Source organism: Bos javanicus, chromosome 22 (genome assembly GCF_032452875.1).
Source record: "Bos javanicus breed banteng chromosome 22, ARS-OSU_banteng_1.0, whole genome shotgun sequence".
In the NCBI taxonomy this organism is placed as follows: Eukaryota; Metazoa; Chordata; class Mammalia; order Artiodactyla; family Bovidae; genus Bos; species Bos javanicus.
Window position 1 is genome coordinate 37,024,118 of NC_083889.1, and position 22,315 is coordinate 37,046,432.

Sequence of the window (22,315 nt, forward strand, 5' to 3'; positions counted from 1 at the left end):
TTTAGGATAGTAAGGAGACAAGCAAAAAGAACTCAGGAAGAAGGCTAGCTAGCAAGAGAATGAGCACATGGGCCCTGGGGTTTCAAGCTTGCCCTGTATGTGATTACTTAATGAGGGTAGAAATAGATAGGGCCATTTTTCATCCTTCTCCTCCTCTACCAACACTTAGTAAATACGAAGTAGATTATATGTAAGTTTTACAAACTTTTAAAATAGTCCATTTTGGGGGTAATGGGACTGTTGTGTACCTTGATTATGCTGGTGGTTGGAAGTCTGTGTGAATTAATCAAAACTGCCAGAACTCTGCACTAAGATGGGTGATTTTTACTGTGGGGAAATTATGTTTTAATTTTAAAAACTCCCCCCTCTTCCCTCCTCGGCACCCCTCCCCCCGCCCCCGCCCATAGCCCGGCTACAGGAGAGGGACCTGGAGGTGTCCCCTGCCCCTAACTTCCACGGCGAGGGTGAGGGAAGAGCCTTGAGGGGAGGCGGGCCCAGGTGAGGGAAGGGAGTTGGCCCTGGTGGGCCGGCGGGAAGCCGGGAACGGGAGAAAATAGCACAGCTGGGCGCGCTCCGGGAGGGATGGGAAGGGCCCGTGGACCGCGGGGCGAACCCGGGGAGGGCGGGGGGATGCCGGGAGAGAGGGAGGGACCTGCGGGCGGGAGGGCGAGAGGCAGGGGCGAGGGAGGAGGGCCAGGCGTGCGCTGCGGAGCCAGCCGGGGGCAGCGAGGCGGAGACAGGCCACCGGCCGCCGAGGGTGCCCGCCCAGGCGACCCGCCCTCGCGGCCGCGGTGCGGACGGACGAACGGACGGCGCTGCGTGCAGGAGGCGCCCGGCCATGTTCAGCCGGAGCTCCCGGAAAAGACTCTCCAGCCGCTCGGTGAGTGTCCCCCGCCCGAGCGGGGCCAGTCTCCGGGTGCCCCGTCCCGCCGCGAGCGCCCCTGTGCAGGCTCCCTCCGACCCGCGGCTGCGCACCTGTGGCCCCAGGTAAGCCGGCCCCGCGAACGGGGGTGCGGCCCGGGCGCGCGGGAGCGCTCGTAGGGGCTGAAGGCTTTAAGTCCGGATCCCCAATCCCGGGAAAAGCCGGGCTGGGAACCGTGACCCTGAATGTCACAGTCCGGGGGCGCCCAGGGAAGCCCTCTCCTTTGCCCCTTCCCTTCAGACAGGTCAGAATCCCCGTACCCAAGCCCCAGCATCCAGCGTCTTGGAGCTCTAGCCGTGAACCTGACTTTGGGGCGGTTTTAGGGGGGTGTCCCGTTCTGCTCCCTTCCCGGGAGCATCAGTCAGTCTGGTTCAAGGAGAGCACGCAATGGTCGCCTCTCGGGGACTCCGGGGAGCAGAAAGGTCTTGCTTTTGTTTCTTAGAAACCCGTGACCAAGGTGTCTAGGGGAGACAAAGCCCCAGCCAGGGCCATTTCTTAGTGGCTTGGTGCCCACGCCAGAGGCAGCCCGAACTGGGTCCGCACAGCCGTCCCCAGGCGGGAGACCACCCCTCGGGCCCTGCAGCGCTTGCCCTAAATCCCCCAACGTCAAGAGGAGCTTTGAAGTAGAATCAGAGGAGATGGGGTGAGCAAGGCAGGCCGTCCTGCCTGGGACACAAGTGGGGCTCTGGAGGAAGCCCGGTGGTGGAAACATGCTTGTGTTGTCTTTTTGTTTTGAAGTTGACCGGACTGGGGCGGATCGAGAGAGGCCAGCCATGTAATGCCTGTGGTGACCAGTGCCCGGGGTTTGCCTTGCATAAATGGAGGTAGGACCCCTTATGTGGGATTCCTGGAGACAGCACCACTGCAGGGGGAAGCTGCACAGATAAATCCACATATGTGTATATATGCACACATGTGCATTTTTTGCCTTTTAAATGCACTTGAAGTCACATGGAAAGAATGCAAAGGCTGTTCCTTTAAGAGAGGGACTACATCTGCTACAAATATTGAAGGTGGAAGTGGCGGCCAGACACTGTGGATGCAGGAGGGCCCAACTCTGGCTGCAATTCCCTAATGTGAGAGTTTGGGGTCTCTTGTACCACCCTCTGTGAGTCTAAGTCACTCTGTACCAAATGACTCGATTTAGGCAGGACAGTTTTTCCAAGTGCCACAGTACTGCATATGTGGGATTCCTGGGACTAGCTGGTGTTTTCCAATTGTGTTTTTAATTCAGCCTCTGTAACTCTGGGTCCTAACCGCAAACCCACCACTGCCCGCCTGTGCTGTGTCAACCCTCTTCGGTGGCCAGATGTTTCTTATTAATGTGCCGTGAATGTTGACTTCCAGGCAGCCCCAGCCTGGATTGGAATGATTATGTTTGGGGGACAAGGAATCTGGGTGCCCTCCCAGTACATCTGGCTGCTGAGGCTCTGGCGGGGAAAAGTTAGGGTGCAGGCTGACAGGCTCTGTTTGGTAATACAAAGAGAAGGGAGAGGTTCTTCTTGGCAACTTCATGAAAAGGCAAAACTGGGGACAGGACAAAATTCTTCAGTGTTGTAACCCGTTCTCTCTTTGCTTAATGCATCTTCCTCCCTCACCCCCACTCCCCCCATGCCCCTTTGAAGAAGGCTGTTTCTGGATACTAGGGAGAAAGCCTGCTTTGCTTCCCCCCGCCACTCTGTTTGTGCTTCTCTTCTTTTTCCCAATTGGTCATGTGTGCTGGGCACCCAGTTCTAAAGAAGCTCCCAGCCGGCTCCTTCAGAAATTAAATGCTTTTGTTCTTGCCTCTGAAGGGCTGGCAGCCTCTTTGCCTTTGTTTCAGGGCACTGAGCGCAGCCCTTATGGCTCCCGAGCATTTAATAACTTCTGTGTCGGATGCAAGGCCTGGTGACCTTATAAATATGTAATGGGCAGACATAGGCTTCCATCAGTCCCGCTGATGTTGTAGTCCCAGTAGGTGGCTCTGGACTGGCCCCTCGTGTGTCCCAAATGTGAAAGGGGCGATATGTGGAAATACATGTGGAAGCCTGATTTTGTCAGGCAAATCCAGTGTGACAGCACTACTGATCACTTCCTGTTTGATCCATTCTTTGCTCCACTGGGGGTGGGAAGGCAGAGTGATGAACAGGAGAATGATTTCTGGCTCCTCCCCTACTCTGGAGCCTTTAGGACAACTTCTGATCAGAGGCCTGTAGGGCAGTGGTACAGTGTAGCCAGAGTCCCCTGCTTCCAATCTGACTTCCAGCCAGTCATTCTCCCTAGGTCTCAGTTTTCCTATCCAGTTAAATGGGCATCATAATGATACTTACCTCACAGCTTTATTGTAGGGATTAAGCCAGATGTTGAAAACACATTGTTTGCCCCATACCAGGCGTACGATATATATTAGCTTCTGTCAGTTATTTTGAGCTTCCTCTCGGCTAGTGCCTGGGAGGAAGCATAACGAGCTCACTAGAGGTTGTGGGATCTGCTGGTCACTGCAGATTGTCAGGATCTCTGCGTCTTGCAGAACTTTCAGCAATGTTAACCCAGCTGGTTTGGTGAGGGGAAAACAAGTGTTTTATTTTCAGCCCATTATGGAGTCTTTCTTTTGGAAAGAGAGCCTTTCATGAGGCTGGGATGGGTTTTCATGCCCAGTTTCCCCACTAGCAGCCGAAAGCCTCCATGAATAGGGTTTTTATGGCATTTCCATTCATGGCTGGAAAGGAAACAGCTTCTTGCCTTTTGCCCCTTTTCCCTCACGGGCATGCTCTTGGGTGACTTTTTGGAGAAGAAGGAGAACCATTTCTGAGTTACGGCACAAGATTCTTCTTGGGCAGTTAGGAATCCCTGGCATGCTCCTTTTCCAGTACTCTGACTTGGGAGATCTCTGAGCTCCTGGGAGAGACAGTCACGTCTGAATAGGAGGAAAGGCCTGACACAAAGTGGAAAGACTGCCTTTGGCCTGTTTCATGGAGAGTGAATTGTCCTTGTTCCAAAGCAGCATGACACCCTAAATACTGCCATTCCTGGACCTCATCTATTCTTGTGGCTTCCACAAGGTCCCCCTCCCCGGCATCGTCCACACCGCAGGCATCTCCATCAAGCAGAACAGACTTGGGTTCCTGCCTTCAACACCGAAGTTCTAGGGAGGAAGCGGGTTGTAAACAAACTTTGCTTCCCTTTCTGGCGTGCTGGGGCTTTGAAGTCCGGGAGGAGCTGGGCTGTGGCCTTGCTCTGGTTTTGCCTAGCTGTGTGACCTTGGGCAGAAGACTCAGGCTCCCTGAGTTTCATCTTCCTCAGCTCTCACGCTGGGATCTCGCCTCTGAACAAATATTTGAGGGCCTGCTTTGTGCCAGGCTCTCGACAGGTGCTGGGGATGGAGCGAACAGGACAGACAGGGTTCCTGCTCTTGTTCAGCAAATAATTACATTTTAGATAAGGTGGTCTGGAGAGGACTCTCTGAGGAGGTGACATTTGCACAGACACTGAGATGAAGCAAAGGAGGAGGGTCCTGTTGATTCAACCTGGGTCAGGAACTGCCAGTGCCCGCATCTCATGGGAGCGTTGTTAGAAATGCTGAGTCTCGGGCCCTGCCCTGGACTTAGTGAATCTGGCTTCAGGCCTTAACAGGGTCCCCAGCTGATTCATGTGCATGGTAAAGATTGCGGAAAGCTGAATTACAGCACCTGGCACTGCTTACTCCAGCTCACTCTCTGCCCTCTGGGGCTCCTGTGTGTGATAAATTTGCCTCAGGTTCTGTGAAAGTCTGTTATATTTTATGGAGATTTTCCTGAGGGATCATACTCCTTCAATTATAGCATCACCCACACCATTTGGTGGCAAATGAGGGGATTTTTAGGAATTCTTAGAAAAAGTAAATAACAAAACCACAGAATTTCTTGGCCTTGGAGAAGAAAATGTTTGTAACTGTCAGCCAAAGCGCCCTCTTCCGCCCGACGTAGGGCAGTTGGGGAGCAAAGGTGAACACTGTGCCCTGCAGGTGATCTGCACCACCCCCCGCAAAAAAAATAAAAAGCAGCCCCTCATGGCAGCCCAGGGCAAATCCCACAGGGACAGGGCTGCTGAAGGAGTTCTCATTAAGGGGAAGATTAAGGCATCTTTGTGGACTGTGGCCAGGAGAAAATCATTAATAACTAGGCACTTAGTATACTGTGCCATGTATACCACAGCTCTCTGAGCAGGGCTTAATTGGACTTGCTTGTTTGTACCTAGGTTGAGTAGGGAGCGGGGAATAGCCATTTGGACAGTGAAGGTTTGCCCTTTGAATGCCTAGGCACTGAGGAATAGCGATACCAAAGCAACTGTTAGCAGCGACCAGGCTGTACGCTTACTCTGTCCAAAAGTGTGTCTCCCTGTTTGTACGTGCATTTCTGTCACGTCCTCACCAAAGCCTGGGAGGTGGATGTGATGCTTTTCCTAACGAGGAGACTGAGGCTCAGAGTGGTTCCATCATTGGCCCAAGGTCTCCTGGCTACCGAGAATGAAGCTCGGATTTGGCTCTTAACACCCAGCCTGCTTTCTCTGTGACTGTCTGCCCCAGTGACTTCTCTATTCTAAGGAAGAGGTCACAGACTAGAGGCCCTCGACTCATACCCAGCCTGCAGGTGGGTTCTGTGTGGTCTGCACATTGCATTAAACGGGGGACTTTTTCTGACATTAACAGCCAGGTTTCCAGTTTCTCTTAAAGAATCCCAAGCTGTGGTAGCATGGGGCCGACTTTGCTGTGTGGCAGTAACTGGCAACACACAAGCGGTCTTCATTTGATGGGTGTAATCTTGGCTCATTGTGGTCACCAATATTCCAGTTGCTTTCGGGGACCTATTTTCCCATCCTTCCAATCTTTCCCTTGTAACAGTCCTTGGAGCTGGGTGCAATTATTTATACCCCTTCTAATATATAAGGAAAGTGAGTCTTAGGTTTCACAGCTTGCGTAAGGTTCTTCAGTCCCCAGTCAATGCTATTCCAACCATCTCTGACTTCAAAATTCTGTGTTCTGGGCTAGGACTTCTCAGACTTGGCTGGCATGTGAATCACCAGGGGATCCTGTCCAAATGCAGATTCTGATTCAGCAGGCTCCAGGGCAGGGAACTAAGATGCATTTTTCAACAAGCTCCTGGGTGATGCTGATGCTGCTCGTCCAGGACCATACTCTGAATAGGAGTTGGCAACTAGGTCCTGCTGGGCACATCAGACCCTTTGCCTATTTTGTATGACTCAGAAGTCATGCATGGTTTTAACATCTTTTAATGGTTAGAAAAAAAAAGAATGCTATTTCGTGACGTATGCAGATTCTTTGAAAATCAGATTTCAGTGCCCATAAATTGTTATCTGGACAAAGTCACTCCCATGCATTAATGTATTGTCTGTGGCTGTTTTTGAGCTACAATGATAGAGTTGAGTACTTGCGAGAGTGTACAGTTTATAAAGCCAGAAACATTTACTATCTGTCCATTTACAGAAAATGTTCTCCTGTACCACTCATAGAGGAATATGCAAGTAGCTTCTCTTAATTTTAGCAGAAGGATTTCTGAGAACCTTTGGATTCAGGGCTGGAGGAAACATCCCCTTCAACCTGGATGAGAATGGTGCTAAAAAATCAAAGGCAACCGAAAACCAGGGAACAGACTACAGCCATTTCTAAAGGGCATGTGGAGATGAGGCTTGCAAGACCAGATCAATGAACCTCCAGTGGATTGTAAGCTCCTTGTAATCCCTTTAACATTTCAGCTTTGCTGATAAATGTAGATTTGACTCTCGCAATAAAAGGCGGGCTTTCAGAACAAGCCTCCTGGAGTTGCACTTTGATGAGCGGCTGACACGGAAAGCCCAGAGCAGTAGTAGCCTTGTGAAGTCGTTATAATTATGCAGAGTGGTTAGTCTGGGGACAAGGGCTGCCTTTCCAGGCAGGATGCTTGGACTCTGAGTGACCGCGCCCCCGAAGCAGCGCTCACTGGGTCAGCCAAGACTGTGCCTCGAACAGCGTCTTTCCTTTGTTGCCCTGGTAATTGTGTTGATTGATGATTGGGGCAGTAATTTGGGGAGATGCCGGCCTGCTTTCCTTTAGTGGGTTGTAATTTGGCTAAGAAATGGGTTTCCACTGGATTGTTTTTTTTTTTTGGCTTGGGGAGGAAAAACACTCAGTCAGTTGATGTGCCAAGAGAAGTGGGGGAAAAGGAGGTGGGGTGCGTGTGCATATGTCTGTATAATGCACATGTGCATAAGACATGCTCGCAGTCCTCTAGGTAGGGAAAGATACTTACCAGCTAAGAAAGCTGGTTGTCTTACCTTACTTATGTCTTGGGCATTTGATAATATGCCTGATAGAACCTGAAACACCTAAATAGGTTTTTCTCTTGAGGAAATATATAAGTTCATCCCATTGTGGCTGTTTTAGCTCTGATTTTGAAATAAGACATGGCTATTATAGAAAGATTTAAAACATCACACATTCATACATGTACACACACACATATAAAGAATATGTAGCAGAGAGAAGAAAACCTTTAATCCTACCTTCAAAGGCAGGAATCCGAAAATCACAGCCAGTAGAACAAAATCATTCTGCTGTCTTGTTATAGCCTTGTAGCTAAGAATAGTCCTAACATTTTTAAATGGTTGCCAGAAAAAAAATCAGAATTACATTTTGTGGCACATAAAATTTACTTGAAATTTCAGTTTCAAGTCCATAAATAAAGTTTGAATGGAAAACAGCCATGCCTGTTCATTTAGTTTCATCTTTGGTTCCTTTTGGGTTTCTCTGGTGACTCAGTGGTAAAGAATCTGCCTGCTAAGCAGGAGGCTAAGTCACTTCAGTCGTGTCCGACTCCGTGCGACCCCATAGACGGCAGCCCACCAGGCTCCCCCATCCCTGGGATTCTCCAGGCAAGAACACTGGAGTAGGTTGCCATTTCCTTCTCCAGTACATGAAAGTGAAAAGTGAAAGTGAAGTCACTCAGTCGTGTCCGACTCTTCTTGACCCCATGGACTGCAGCCTTCCAGGCTCCTCTGTCCATGGGATTTTCCAGGCAAGAGTACTGGAGTGGGGTGCCATTGCCTTCTCCTGCTAAGCAGGAGACACAGGTCCAATTCCTGGGTTGGGAAGATCCCCTAGAGGAGGAAATGGCTACCCACTCCAGTATTCTTACCTGGGAAATCCTGTGAACAGAGAATCCTGGTGGGCTACCGTCCATGGGGTTGGAAAGAATCGGACACAAGTCAGCGACTAAACAAGAGCATGGCTGCTTTGACAATAGCTGAATTGAGTAGTTGAGACAGCCCTCATGGTGCACAGAACTGAAAGTACTAGGTTAGCCAGAAAGGTCTTTCAGGATTTTCCATAAAATGTTATGGAAAAACCTTAGTGAACTTTTTGGCCAATCCAGTATTTCCTAGCTGGCTCTATACAGAGTATAAACTATTTACTCACCTTACATCTGGAGATATATGTTGTTTATGGTTTGGTGTTTTATTTCAAATTATCATCATCTATTTATTAAGATTATTTAATAAATTTAATGTATTAGTTATTAAGATCTTGTAGAAAATATGCATTCTACATGTGGTCTTTTATAGCTTTTTTTCATACTTGGCAATACTTCATGGACATCTTTATATGTCAATATATAAATGATATAAAGATCTAATATATTTATTAGCTTTTAGAATCCAGTATATGGGTTATCATTGAGTTAAATGTCTTTGGTTCGTGGCTGCTTCAGCTGTTTTCCTTTGTTCTTTATCATATAGCTCATGACAGTAGATCTTGTGCTATGACATGCTGATGTGGAGCTCTTGTCAAATGGTCTTCTAAAGAGATGGTGCCAGCTTTCACCCCCATTTTTTAAAAAATTGGACTATATTTGTGTGTTTTCTTCGAGGTGAAACTTTGACACATATCGCTTATGGAGCAACCTGGCAAGTAACCTTGTTTAATCCCCCCGAGTAACAATTTATACCTGATGAAAAGTGAGAGAACACGTGGCATCGATCACCATCTTGTTTTCAAGATACACTCTTGTCTTTAACCCTCGAAGTGATACTCATAGCCTATTGAAAGAGCGCCATTCATATGCTTCTGTTGTTGAAGGTTGGTGGATAAAGGAAATCGAATGACTTGTTTTGCAGTCTCTCGATTCAGAAAGCTGGAAGATTATCCTTTAACCCTGTAATTAATGAATATCCTAGAGGGAATTCCCCGTGAACTGAGGGAACATTTCCTAAAGGGAATTTTGACATCAAAAATATCAAAAGATCAGCCTGTGTTGTATATGGGAGAACCATGGGCATTGATTTCTGGGAAGAAATAAGTATTTCCAGGCAGTGTCATAAAAATTTCTGTGAAGCTCATGAGAGCTTCTAGGTGCCCATTCTAGCTGAGTGGTTAAAGGGACAGGCTTTGAAGATACTTCGTAGGAACTGTAGTCTTGGTTCTGCCTCTTATAAGCTGAGTATTCTTAGGAAAGTGACTTAACCTTTCTGAGCCTGTCTTGGTTTTCTAATCTTGGTATTCTCAGTGTGGGAATACTATTATTACTCTAAGTTATCCTCTGAGGTTATTGTGAGTGTTAAATGGGATAATGTGTGTGTTGTGCTTCACTGGGCATGATGTATAGGCTTCATATCCATTTCTGGTTGGAAGAAGGCTTAATGGAAACACAATTGGATAAGGAGCAAGAGACCTGGGTTCATGGCTCTGACATTGTAGATTATATGACAGAACAAGGCACTTCCCCACCATGAGCCACAGTCATTCATTTGCTAAAAATGGAGGTGATGATCGTTGTCATAGAGCCTTAACTCAGAAGAGAGAGAGTGGAGTCCCCCTCTGATGTGAGGATTTAGCCTCTAAAGGAATTAGACTTCCTGATGGAATAGCAGAATCCTATGGCTCATTGCACACTCACCTGGGGATATTTACACTTTAGGTTGAATAAAATTAGAAGAATTGGACCCTATACCCTCACAATCTCTTTGAAGTTGTGATGTTTGTAAGAGCATATGATGTTTGTAAAAACAGGTTGCAGTCTGTAACAGGAAGACAACATGTAAACTCTGCCCCTGGGATCAGTATTTATTTACGAAGGGTCTTTTTTTTGTGCCAGGCACTCTTGAAAATTCATGTTCAAAGTAAAAACCACACATAATCAAGACAATACTTTCTTCATTTTCTCCTAGCCTGCTTGATAAGTATGATTTTTTTCCTTGGTGCTCAGTGTGCCATGCTAAACACTTCCATTTACACAATCACCAGTCCCTTAAGCAGAAGCTCCCTTTTCTAAGCTATGAGAAACAAGGATATTTACATAATACCTGAACCCAGATCATACCCTGAAAACTCCTGAGATGAAATCTGCACTGTACCTATGTCTTGTTGATACTACACAGCATTTAAAATTTAGACTAGTTGCCAACTATTGATATTTTGGATAAAAATTCAGACTTAAGGTTTCCTCTGGAATAAAGAAAAAATAGTGAAAACAATGACAAATTGTGGCAACTCGTATTCCTTGCTTCCTTCTAGATAGAATACACTTGTTGAAATTTTTCTGCAGTCCCCAACATTCTCTGAATCACCTGTTACATCCCTGGCTGGCCATGTAGTCATCTGATGTTGTGACCACTGATTTGAAGAAGTGAGTAAGGAATGTGTACTACTAGAAGGATGCTATGAATGGAAGATTGGGATAAAGGTGCCACTTGGTGGCAACGTCTGTGCTAAGCATGACATCTAAGCAGCTAAACCCTCCCTGTCCCAGAGATGTTCTTGGGCTGGAGCTGACGTGATTGAGGACCTGCTGTGTGCTTGGCTTCTTTCTTCTTTTGTCATCCTCAGAACAGTTTTCTAATGCATGTCCTTTATTTTCTCCTTTTTAAATCTGGGGGGAAAAACAAAACAAAACCTGAAGCCCAGGGGAAGCTAGGTGAAATGTCCTAGGTCATGTAAATAATAAGTAGTGGAGTCGGGTTTGAAACCAGGTCTTGAGGGCTTGAGTTCACAAATTCTTTAACAAAGAGAGAGTGTTAAGCTCTTTCATTTTGACTCCCATGGTCTAAATATAAAACAGTACCTTGGCAAAAACAGAATCTTATATTCTCACTGGCCTGGGGATGACATCGGACTATTGTCAGATATCAGAAGAACCCTAGGCTAGTTGGCTTATTTGAGGCTGGGGTCTTGAAGGTGGAACTCCTATAAAATTAGAGGGTGTGGTGTTGAGCTTATTGGGGTGTCTGAAAGGTGAGAAATTGCATTAAATATAATGCGATGTCCAGTAAAAGGCTCCTTGCAATTTTCTAATCAGATCAGCATACATTAAAGGGGGCTCCATTCGGCTTGTTGATAACTTTGGTGTCAAACTGGGGCCTCTGGGGAGTTTGTGAAAGCTGGCGGTGGGGGGGCATTCTTCAGACATGCCATTTGCATGTTTCCTAGAGGAAGCATCCACCAGAGGGCTCAGTTAAGGGAGGGAGTTGGCAGTACTTCCCTTCAGCCAATCAGAGGTCAAAGCAAGTTGAAAATAAGCAAGATGATCATCCAGTCTTCAGATCTGTGTTTTTGAACTTCTGCTCCTCATTACTTTACTAAGTCTCACACCATGCTGCAAGACAGACCCAAGCACATCTGACTGTCAGAAGGCATTTAATGAGAGCGTTATTTGATTTTAGGTTGGTAAACTACCTGATGATGCAGAAACTGCCTTCACAATTCTTTAAAGCTGACTCATTATGTGTACATATAACATCCAGAGCAGGTCCTTCACGTTTGCATGCTGAGGAATTAGGCCTCTGGGGAACTTATTAGAAGAATGCAGGTGTTTTCTTTCTTCAACGACACTATGCAATTACTCTAATAATATAATTTCTCAAAGTCTTTTGTTTCGCAGTTAGGCACCCAGGAGCGCTCCTGTCATTTGCATCCTTGATGACTTGGTCTTTGGAGCTTCTGTAGCGACTTGCTGAGTTGTTCGGAAATTATAGCGACAGGCTTCGGTCATCTTTATGAAGACACGAATTTGCAAACAATAGATAACTGGGAGACTCTCCATCATCCTGAGTCTCGAATATTTGAAGCCATAGGGAAGGACACAATCATGTTTTCCTTGGTTCTGGGACACAAAACCATTAATAGTTGTGTCCAACTGCTAAGGCAGCGGAATCCCACTCCAGTACTCTTGCCTGGCAAATCCCATGGATGGAGGAGCCTGGTAGGCTGCAGTCTATGGGGTCGCGAAGAGTCGGACATGACTGAAGTGACTTAGCAGCAGCAGCTAGGGATTTTGGATAACTTTTTTAAAATTACAGAATCATGGTGATAGCATTTTATGGCAGGTTTATTTTTAACTTTTTCTTTTATGTTGGAGTAGAGCCGATTAACAATGTTGTGATAGTTTCAGGTGGACGGCAGAGGGACTCAGTCGTCCATATACACGTATCCATTCTCCTCCAAATTCCCCTCGCATCCAGCCTACCACATAACACTGAGCAGAGTTTCAGGCAGGTACATTTACTTAAAATAGTAAATAGTATTTAAAACAATTCATTTTGATCCAATTGTTATGTAAGTGTGCAGTGCAGACAGCTTGGAAAATTGAACAAAATCAAATGATTTATTTTAAAAAAATAGCAGTATCTTCTTCACACGAGGTTGAGTACAGATCTCTTAGCTTTAGGGTGTGATTCCCTTCTAGTCTAGTTTGTTTATGGTAGAGTATGATTAGTTGTATTCATTTTCTAAAGCTGCCAAAACAATTGCCCACAGACTGGGTGGCTTCAAACAACACAATCTGTGGCCCCACAGTTGTGAAGGCTGCAAGTCCAAAGTCAAGGTGTTGGTACAGTTGGTCCTGTGCAGGCTCTGAGGGGGAATCCACCCATGCTGTCTTAGCTTCTGGGGACCTTCTTGGCAGTGCTTGGCCTTCGAGGCTTTCAGAAGTATCGCTCCCTTCTCTTCCTCTGTGTTTCTGGCCTTTTCCCTTTTTAAGGACTTGTCATTGCATTTAGGCACGATGATCTCATCAACTTAATTACATCTACAAAGACCTTTTTCAAAATAAGATCACATTTTGAGATTTGGGTGGATCTTTGAAGGGACCACTCTTCGACCCATTGTAATAATTCTGGAAATAAAGCATATATATATATATATTTACAGTATATATACATATATAATATACATTTAATATATATAGTTAAATATATAGTTATATATTAGATATATAGTTAATATATCTTAAAACATATGTGATTTCATATTCTTAAGCAGTATGTCCAATTTGGGCTTTCTAAATGTGTTCTTTGTGAAACGACAGTGGTGTGGGAGGGCTGGTCCTTGACTGCGGGGCACCTTTGTGGGGACTATGCCTTACTTGTCTTTCCTGGGCCAGTTAAATATCTGCAGCAGGAGGGGGCTGTACAAGCTGCTGTTCGTGGATGGCTCTCTGAGACGGAATCTGCTGCCCATATTGATGAATTCAGCTGTCTGAATCAGCTGACCCCCGGGTCATCCTATGAAGTCCATCCATCTTCTTTGAGCTTTTGTTGGGCTTTGCCAGGGAGATGTATAGGAAATGAACTGGTAGTCTGTGGACAGTTATTTGTGGGAAGTGCTTTTCGCCCTAGGACCTTTTAATTAATGTCTAGGCTATGTAATTGATTCACTTGCAAAGGGGAAAAAAAGTGAGCTTCTTTAGAAAAGGAAATTTTTCATCCTCCTAGAAATCAGCCCCACAAAACCCTGCCTGAGATGACTTCCTCTACCCCTCCCTCAGTCAGTACCCCCCACCCCCCACTCCCCATCATTTCTCTGTAAATAACATCAAGAAAATTATAACACTAATTGTACTCCCTCATTCCCTGATTTCTGTCAAATCCAGCATGAATGGATCTAGGCTTTCCAGAATAAATTATGTGAAATAAATTGAAAGCAGATTATGATTTTTTATCATCATGTTAGCTATCATGAATGGAACGTTAACAATGGACTAGGGCATAGTATATTCTAAGCACGTTTCTTGTCTTCCTGTTTAATTCTTGAAACCTGTTCTGACAGAAACAGCACTATCCACATTGTTTTCACAAGGAAACTGGGAGGCTGCAAGAATGAGTTACTTTTCCCGAGGTTACACAGCTAGTGAGTACTCAAACCAAGGTTAGATCTTACAACCCCAACTGTAGTTTGGACTCTTAAACCCCACAGTATGTGCCTGGCTCTGGAAGTATCTTATAATAAGACTCTAAACCGTGGTTTTCACAGTTCAGTATTCATCAGAATCAACTGGAGGGTTGCTCCCCTTTCTCCTCAGAGTTTCTCATTCATTAGATATCAGCAGATGATTAGAATATCTGATCACCTAATAATTTAAGTTTTCTGCTGCTACTGCTGCTAAGTCGCTTCAGTCGTGTCCGACTCTGTGCGACCCCACAGACGGCAGCCCACCAGGCTCCTCCGTCCCTGGGATTCTCCAGGCAAGAACATTGGAGTGGGTTGCCATTTCCTTCTCCAATGCATGAAAGGGAGAAGGGAAAGTGACACGACTCTTAGCAACCCCGTGGACTGCAGCCTACTAGACTCCTCCGTCCATGGGATTTTCCAGGCAAGAGAAACTAGGTGTTGCTGCTACTGGTCCAAATACTTTGAGAACCACAGGTCAACACTGTAGCCCTTCTCCAGGACTTATAGTCACATCCATTTATCAGACCAGATAAACATGATTTAAATGATTGTCCAGTTTACTAGTCCATACGTTTTCTTATCACAAAGAAACAATGTAGGTTACTATTACCTGGTTGGTATTGATGTAGAGCGCTTGGAATTTAGTTTGTAAAGAAGGCCCCACCCCCACAAAAGCCTGCGTATAATCTTAGTTTCTTCCTCTTTCCTGTCATGTAGAGGCCATGAAATTTAATAAAGTTAATAAAGTGGTTTTTGAGCTCTTTTGTCAGCTGGAAAGTAGAACCAGCCAAGGTCTGGTATCCATGAAGATGACTAAAGATAAATGTTCTAGCCCAACCAGACAACCTAGATAGCATATTAAAAAGCAGAGACATTACTCTGCCAACAAAGGTCCGTCTAGTCAAGGCTATGGTTTTTCCGGTGGTCATATATGGATGTGAGAGTTGGACTGTGAAGAAAGCTGAGTGCCGAAGAATTGATGCTTCTGAACTGTGGTGTTGGAGAAGACTCTTGAGAGTCCCTTGGACTGCAAGGAGATCCAACCAGTCCATCCTAAAAGAGATCAGCCCTGGGATTTCTTTGGAAGGAATGATGCTAAAGCTGAAACTCCAGTACTTTGGCCACCTCATGTGAAGAGTTGACTCATTGGAAAAGACCCTGATGCTGGGAGGGATTGGGGGCAGGAGGAGAAGGGGACGACAGAGGATGAGATGGCTGGATGGTATCACTGACTCTATGGACGCGAGTTTGAGTGAACTCCAGGAGTTGATGATGGACAGGGAGGCCTGGCGTGCTGCGATTCATGGGGTCGCAAAGAGTCAGACACGACTGAGCAACTGAACTGAGCCCAACCAGATAGTAAAATACATTGTAAAGCGATATAAAGGAAAACGGTACGTTACTAGAGCAGAAATGGATTTTTTACAAGAAACTCAGATATCTCCCTAAATCAACCCAGGTATTTTAAGATGATGATCTGTGATAAAGGTGATATGTATTTAAAAGCAGTGGGGAAAAGATTCAATAAATGGTGCTAGGACGAGCAGCTTTTCATTTGGAATGAAAAGATTAATCCAAAACTTTTCAGTGTAAAGAACATTTGATTATGGAAAAATGCTTTTACAAATTGGGAAAGTGAAAAGCATATCTAAATTCAAATATTCCTTCTTCCTTTTTCTCTTACTCCCTCCTCTCTTGCAGTGCTGACCCCCTGCTGGTCCCCAAACACAGGCATAGTTTCACCTTAGGGAATCTGCCCTTGCCTGGACATCCCCCGGGACCAGCCCCCTACATACCTATCAGTTTTTTCTCTTGCTTCCCTCCAGATCTCTCTTCCCTTCACGCTTGTGTTCCGTGATCATCTTTAAATTGTGTTCAGATCCCTTCCTTTTCCCTTCGTCTTAACTCTTTGTTTTTTCAGAGCACTTATTAGCACCTGACATTATACTTTTAATAGATTATCTGGCTTTTGTTCTCACCCTAGAATTAAGTTGCCTTAGCTCCACGGGAATTTAAACTTCATGAGGATATTTTGTTCCATGTTTCCTTTGTTCAATTCTCTAATACCCAGAAAAATATCTAGTGTGCAGCAAAAAACCTACCAGAATTTGTTGACTGAATGAATAAATGGATGGATGATAGGAATCCCAGATGTTGTCAAGGAAGATGAGTTATTTTGACATGAAATAATTTAAAAATTGTCAAAACAAAATTGAAAAAAAAATTGGAACAGATAGGATAGAGACAGAGGCCTAGTTTTTTAAGATATGAAAACAGCTCTAATAAAAATATGAAATGATTCATTAGAAAATTGGGCAACTGATCTCATTAGGCAGGTGTTTGAGAAGGTATAATTTGTTTTCATAGTAATGTTCTTATATATATATATATTTTAATTTTTATTCCTTTATTTCTCATGTGTTCCCCATCCTGAACCCTCCTCCCTCCTCCCTCCCCATACCATCCCTCTGGGTCGTCCCAGTGCACCAGCCCCAAGCATCCAGCATCGTGCATTGAACCTGGACTGGCATCTCGTTTCATACATGACATTTCACATGTTTCAATGCCATTCTCCCAAATCTTCCCACGCTCTCCCTCTCCCACAGAGTCCATAAGCCTGTTCTATACATCAGTGTCTCTTTTGCTGTCTCGTATACAGGGTTATCGTTACCATCTTTCTAAATTCCATATATATGCGTTAGTATACTGTATTGGTGTTTTTCCTTCTGGTTTACTTCACTCTGTATAATAGGCTCCAGTTTCATCCACCTCATTAGAACTGATTCAAATGTATTCTTTTTAATGGCTGAGTAATACTCCATTGTGTATATGTACCACAGCTTTGTTATCCATTCATCTGCTGATGGACATCTAGGTTGCTTCCATGTCCTGGCTATTATAAACAGTGCTGCGATGAACACTGGGGTACACGTGTCTCTTTCCCTTCTGGTTTCCTCAGTGTGTATGCCCAGCAGTGGGATTGCTGGATCATAAGGCAGTTCTATTTCCAGTTTTTTAAGGAATCTCCACACTGTTCTCCATAGTGGCTGTACTAGTTTGCATTCCCACCAACAGTGTAAGAGGGTTCCCTTTTCTCCACATCCTCTCCAGCATTTATTATTTGTAGACTTTTGGATCGCAGCCATTCTGACTGGTGTGAAATGGTATCTCATAGTGGTTTTGATTTGCATTTCTCTGATAATGAGTGATGTTGAGCATCTTTTCATGTGTTTGTTAGCCATCTGTATGTCTTCTTTGGAGAAATGTCTATTTAGATCTTTGGCCCATTTTTTGATTGGGTCATTTATTTTTCTGGAGTTGAGCTGGAGGAGTTGCTTGTATATTTTTGGGATTAGTTGTTTGTCGGTTGCTTCATTTGCTATTATTTTCTCCCATTCTGAAGGCTGTCTTTTCACCTTGCTTATAGTTTCCTTTGATGTGCAGAAGCTTTTAAGTTGAATTAGGTCCCATTTGTTTATTTTTGCTTTTATTTCCAATATTCTGGGAGGTGGGTCATAGAGGATCCTGCTGTGATGTATGTCAGAGAGTGTTTTGTCTATGTTCTCCTCTAGGAGTTTTATAGTTTCTGGTCTTACGTTGAGATCTTTAATCCATTTTGAGTTTATTTTTGTGTATGGTGTTAGAAAGTGTTCTAGTTTCATTCTTTTACAAGTGGTTGACCAGATTTCCCAGCACCACTTGTTAAAGAGATTGTCTTTAATCCATTGTATATTCTTGCCTCCTTTGTCAAAGATAAGGTGTCCATATGTGCGTGGATTTATCTCTGGGCTTTCTATTTTGTTCCATTGATCTATACTTCTGTCTTTGTGCCAGTACCATACTGTCTTGATAACTGTGGCTTTGTAGTAGAGCCTGAAGTCAGGTAGGTTGATTCCTCCAGTTCCATTTTTCTTTCTCAAGATCGCTTTGGCTATTCGAGGTTTTTTGTATTTCCATACAAATTGTGAAATTATTTGTTCTAGCTCTGTGAAGAATACTGTTGGTAGCTTGATAGGGATTGCATTCAATCTATAAATTGCTTTGGGTAGTATACTCATTTTCACTATATTGATTCTTCCAATCCATGAACATGGTATATTTCTCCATCTATTAGTGTCCTCTTTGATTTCTTTCACCAGTGTTTTATAGTTTTCTATATATAGGTCTTTAGTTTCTTTAGGTAGATATATTCCTAAGTATTTTATTCTTTTCGTTGCAATGGTGAATGGAATTGTTTCCTTAATTTCTCTTTCTGTTTTCTCATTATTAGTTTATAGGAATGCAAGGGATTTCTGTGTGTTGATTTTATATCCTGCAACTTTACTATAATCATTGATTAGTTCTAGTAATTTTCTGGTGGAGTCTTTAGGGTTTTCTATGTAGAGGATCATGTCATCTGCAAATAGTGAGAGTTTTACTTCTTCTTTTCCAATTTGGATTCCTTTTATTTCTTTTTCTGCTCTGATTGCTGTGGCCAAAACTTCCAAAACTATGTTGAATAGTAATGGTGAAAGTGGGCACCCTTGTCTTGTTCCTGACTTTAGAGGAAATGCTTTCAATTTTTCACCATTGAGGATAATGTTTGCTGTGGGTTTGTCATATATAGCTTTTATTATGTTGAGGTATGTTCCTTCTATTCCTGCTTTCTGGAGAGTTTTTATCATAAATGGGTGTTGAATTTTGTCAAAGGCTTTCTCTGCATCTATTGAGATAATCATATGGTTTTTGTTTTTCAATTTGTTAATGTGGTGTATTACATTGATTGATTTGCGGATATTGAAGAATCCTTGCATCCCTGGGATAAAGCCCACTTGGTCATGGTGTATGATCTTTTTAATGTGTTGTTGGATTCTGATTGCTAGAATTTTGTTTAGGATTTTTGCATCTATATTCATCAGTGATATTGGCCTGTAGTTTTCTTTTTTTGTGGGATCTTTGTCAGGTTTTGGTATTAGGGTGATGGTGGCCTCATAGAATGAGTTTGGAAGTTTACCTTCCTCTGCAATTTTCTGGAAGAGTTTGAGCAGGATAGGTGTTAGCTCTTCTCTAAATTTTTGGTAGAATTCAGCTGTGAAGCCGTCTGGACCTGGGCTTTTGTTTGCTGGAAGATTTTTGATTACAGTTTCAATTTCCGTGCTTGTGATGGGTCTGTTAAGGTTTTCTATTTCTTCCTGGTCGAGTTTTGGAAAGTTGTACTTTTCTAAGAATTTGTCCATTTCTTCCTTGTTGTCCATTTTATTGGCATATAATTGTTGATAATAGTCTCTTATGATCCTTTGTATTTCTGTGTTGTCTTTTGTGATCTCTCCATTTTTGTTTCTAATTTTATTGATTTGATTTTTCTCCCTTTGTTTCTTGATGAGTCTGGCTAATGGTTTATCAATTTTATTTATCCTTTCAAAGAACCAGCTTTTGGCTTTGTTGATTTTTGCTATGGTCTCTTTTGTTTCTTTTGCATTTATTTCTGCTCTAATTTTTAAGATTTCTTTCCTTCTACTAACCCTGGGGTTCTTCATTTCTTCCTTTTCTAGTTGCTTTAGGTGTAGAGTTAGGTTATTTATTTGACTTTTTTCTTGTTTCTTGAGGTGTGCCTGTATTGCTATAAACTTTCCCCTTAGGATTGCTTTTACTGTGTCCCACAGGTTTTGGGTTGTTGTGTTTTCATTTTCATTCGTTTCTATGCAAATTTTGATTTCTTTTTTGATTTCTTCTGTGATTTGTTGGTTATTCAGCAGGGTGTTGTTCATCCTCCATATGTTGGAATTTTTAATAGTTTTTCTCCTGTAATTGAGATCTAATCTTACTGCATTGTGGTCAGAAAAGATGCTTGGAATGATTTCTATTTTTTTGAATTTACCAAGGCTAGCTTTATGGCCCAGGATGTGATCTATCCTGGAGAAGGTTCCATGTGCGCTTGAGAAAAAGGTGAAATTCATTGTTTTGGGATGAAATGTCCTATAGATATCAATTAGGTCTAACTGGTCTATTGTATCATTTAAAGTTTGTGTTTCCTTGTTAATTTTCTGTTTAGTTTATCTATCCATAGGTGTGAGTGGGGTATTAAAGTCTCCCACTATTATTGTGTTATTGTTAATTTCTCCTTTCATACTTGTTAGCATTTGTCTTACATACTGCGGTGCTCCCATGTTGGGTGCATATATATTTATAATTGTTATATCTTCTTCTTGGATTGATCCTTTGATCATTATGTAGTGACCTTCTTTGTCTCTTTTCACAGCCTTTGTTTTAAAGTCTATTTTATCTGATATGAGTATTGCTACTCCTGCTTTCTTTTGGTCCCTATTTGCATGGAAAATCTTTTTCCAGCCCTTCACTTTCAGTCTGTATGTGTCCCCTGTTTTGAGGTGGGTCTCCTGTAGACAACATATATAAGGGTCTTGTTTTTGTATCCATTCAGCCAGTCTTTGTCTTTTGGTTGGGGCATTCAACCCATTTACGTTTAAGGTAATTACTGATAAGTATGATCCCGTTGCCATTTACTTTATTGTTTGGGGTTCGAATTTATACACCATTTTTGTGTTTCCTGTCTAGAGAATATCCTTTAGTATTTGTTGGAGAGCTGGTTTGGTGGTGCAGAATTCTCTCAGCTTTTGCTTGTCTGAGAAGCTTTTGATTTCTCCTTCATACTTGAATGAAATCCTTGCTGGGTACAATAATCTGGGCTGTAGGTTATTTTCTTTCATCATTTTAAGTATGTCTTGCCATTCCCTCCTGGCTTGAAGAGTTTCTGTTGAAAGATCAGCTGTTATCCTTATGGGAATTCCCTTGTGTGTTATTTGTTGTTTTTCCCTTGCTGCTTTTAATATTTGTTCTTTGTGTTTGATCTTTGTTAATTTGATTAATACGTGTCTTGGGGTGTTTCGCCTTGGGTTTATCCTGTTTGGGATTCTCTGGGTTTCTTGGACTTGGGTGATTATTTCCTTCCCCAGTTTAGGGAAGTTTTCAACTATTATCTCCTCAAGTATTTTCTCATGGTCTTTCTTTTTGTCTTCTTCTTCTGGAACCCCTATGATTCGAATGTTGTAGCGTTTAATATTGTCCTGGAGGTCTCTGAGATTGTCCTCATTTCTTTTAATTCGTTTTTCTTTTATTCTCTCTGATTCATTTATTTCTACCATTCTATCTTCTAATTCACTAATCCTATCTTCTGCCTCTGTCATTCTACTATTTGTTGCCTCCAGAGTGTTTTTAATTTCATTTATTGCATTATTCATTATATATTGACTCTTTTTTATTTCTTCTAGATCCTTGTTAAACCTTTCTTGCATCTTCTCAATCCTTGTCTCCAAGCTATTTATCTGTGATTCTATTTTAATTTCAAGATTTTGGATCAATTTCACTATCATTATTCGGAATTCTTTATCAGGTAGATTCCCTATCTCTTCCTCTTTTGTTTGGTTTGGTGGGCATTTATCCTGTTCCTTTATCTGCTGGCTATTCCTCTGTCTCTTCATCTTGTTTAAATTGCTGAGTTTGGGGTGTCCTTTCTGTATTCTGGCAGTTTGTGGAGTTCTCTTTATTGTGGCTTTTCCTCGCTGTGTGTGGGTTTGTACAGGTGGCTTGTCAAGGTTTCCTGGTTAGGGAAGCTTGTGTCGGTGTTCTGATGGGTGGAGCTGTATTTCTTCTCTTTGTTCAGTCGCGCTCCTTTCGAAGAGTTGGATTGCTTTTCTGGGTGCCTGATGTCCTCTGCCGGCATTCAGAAGTTGTTTTGTGGAATTTACTGGACGTTTAAATGCTCTTTTGATGAATTTGTGGGGGAGAAAGTGTTCTCCCCGTCCTACTCCTCCGCCATCTTGGCTCCTCCTCCGGAACTTCTTATATCTTTGCAGATTGCCTCTGGGGCTTTAAAAATGGAGAATCTCAATTGTGAAAGGGCTTCTAAGACTGAAAAGTCCCCAAAGTTGCTAGAAGCATGGCTCCTCACCCATAGGATCCGCCAACAACGCTGACGACTCACTCACTCCAGAAGCATCTCAGAGGCATGCCCTCTCAAAGAGCAGTAATGTTCTTATGTTTCCATTTATTTGTGCGTCTAGTATAAGTAGCTCTTAGAAAATGTTTGTGATGTCTATATTCAATTAACTATAGCATCTCTTTTCCTAAGAAGTATTAAAACAGTATGCATACTCATGTTTTGGGCTAAGCTTTGTTGGCTTCTATCAAGAAGATTAAAAGGCCTTTTAAGATTCCTTAGGATT

General features: G+C 43.3%; 1 protein-coding gene across 1 annotated transcript in view; it reads left to right on the forward strand.

Moving 5' to 3' along the window:
• Positions 1-546: 546 nt before the first annotated feature.
• The window catches only part of PRICKLE2 (prickle planar cell polarity protein 2), a 349,584-nt gene continuing 327,815 nt past the window's right edge, over positions 547-22,315 (forward strand). Inside the window, exons 1-2 of the mRNA XM_061396478.1 lie at positions 547-880; positions 1,661-1,746. Of these exons, the coding sequence (XP_061252462.1) occupies positions 839-880; positions 1,661-1,746 (128 nt within the window). The 5' untranslated portion in view covers positions 547-838. The remainder of the gene's footprint in view (positions 881-1,660; positions 1,747-22,315) is intronic.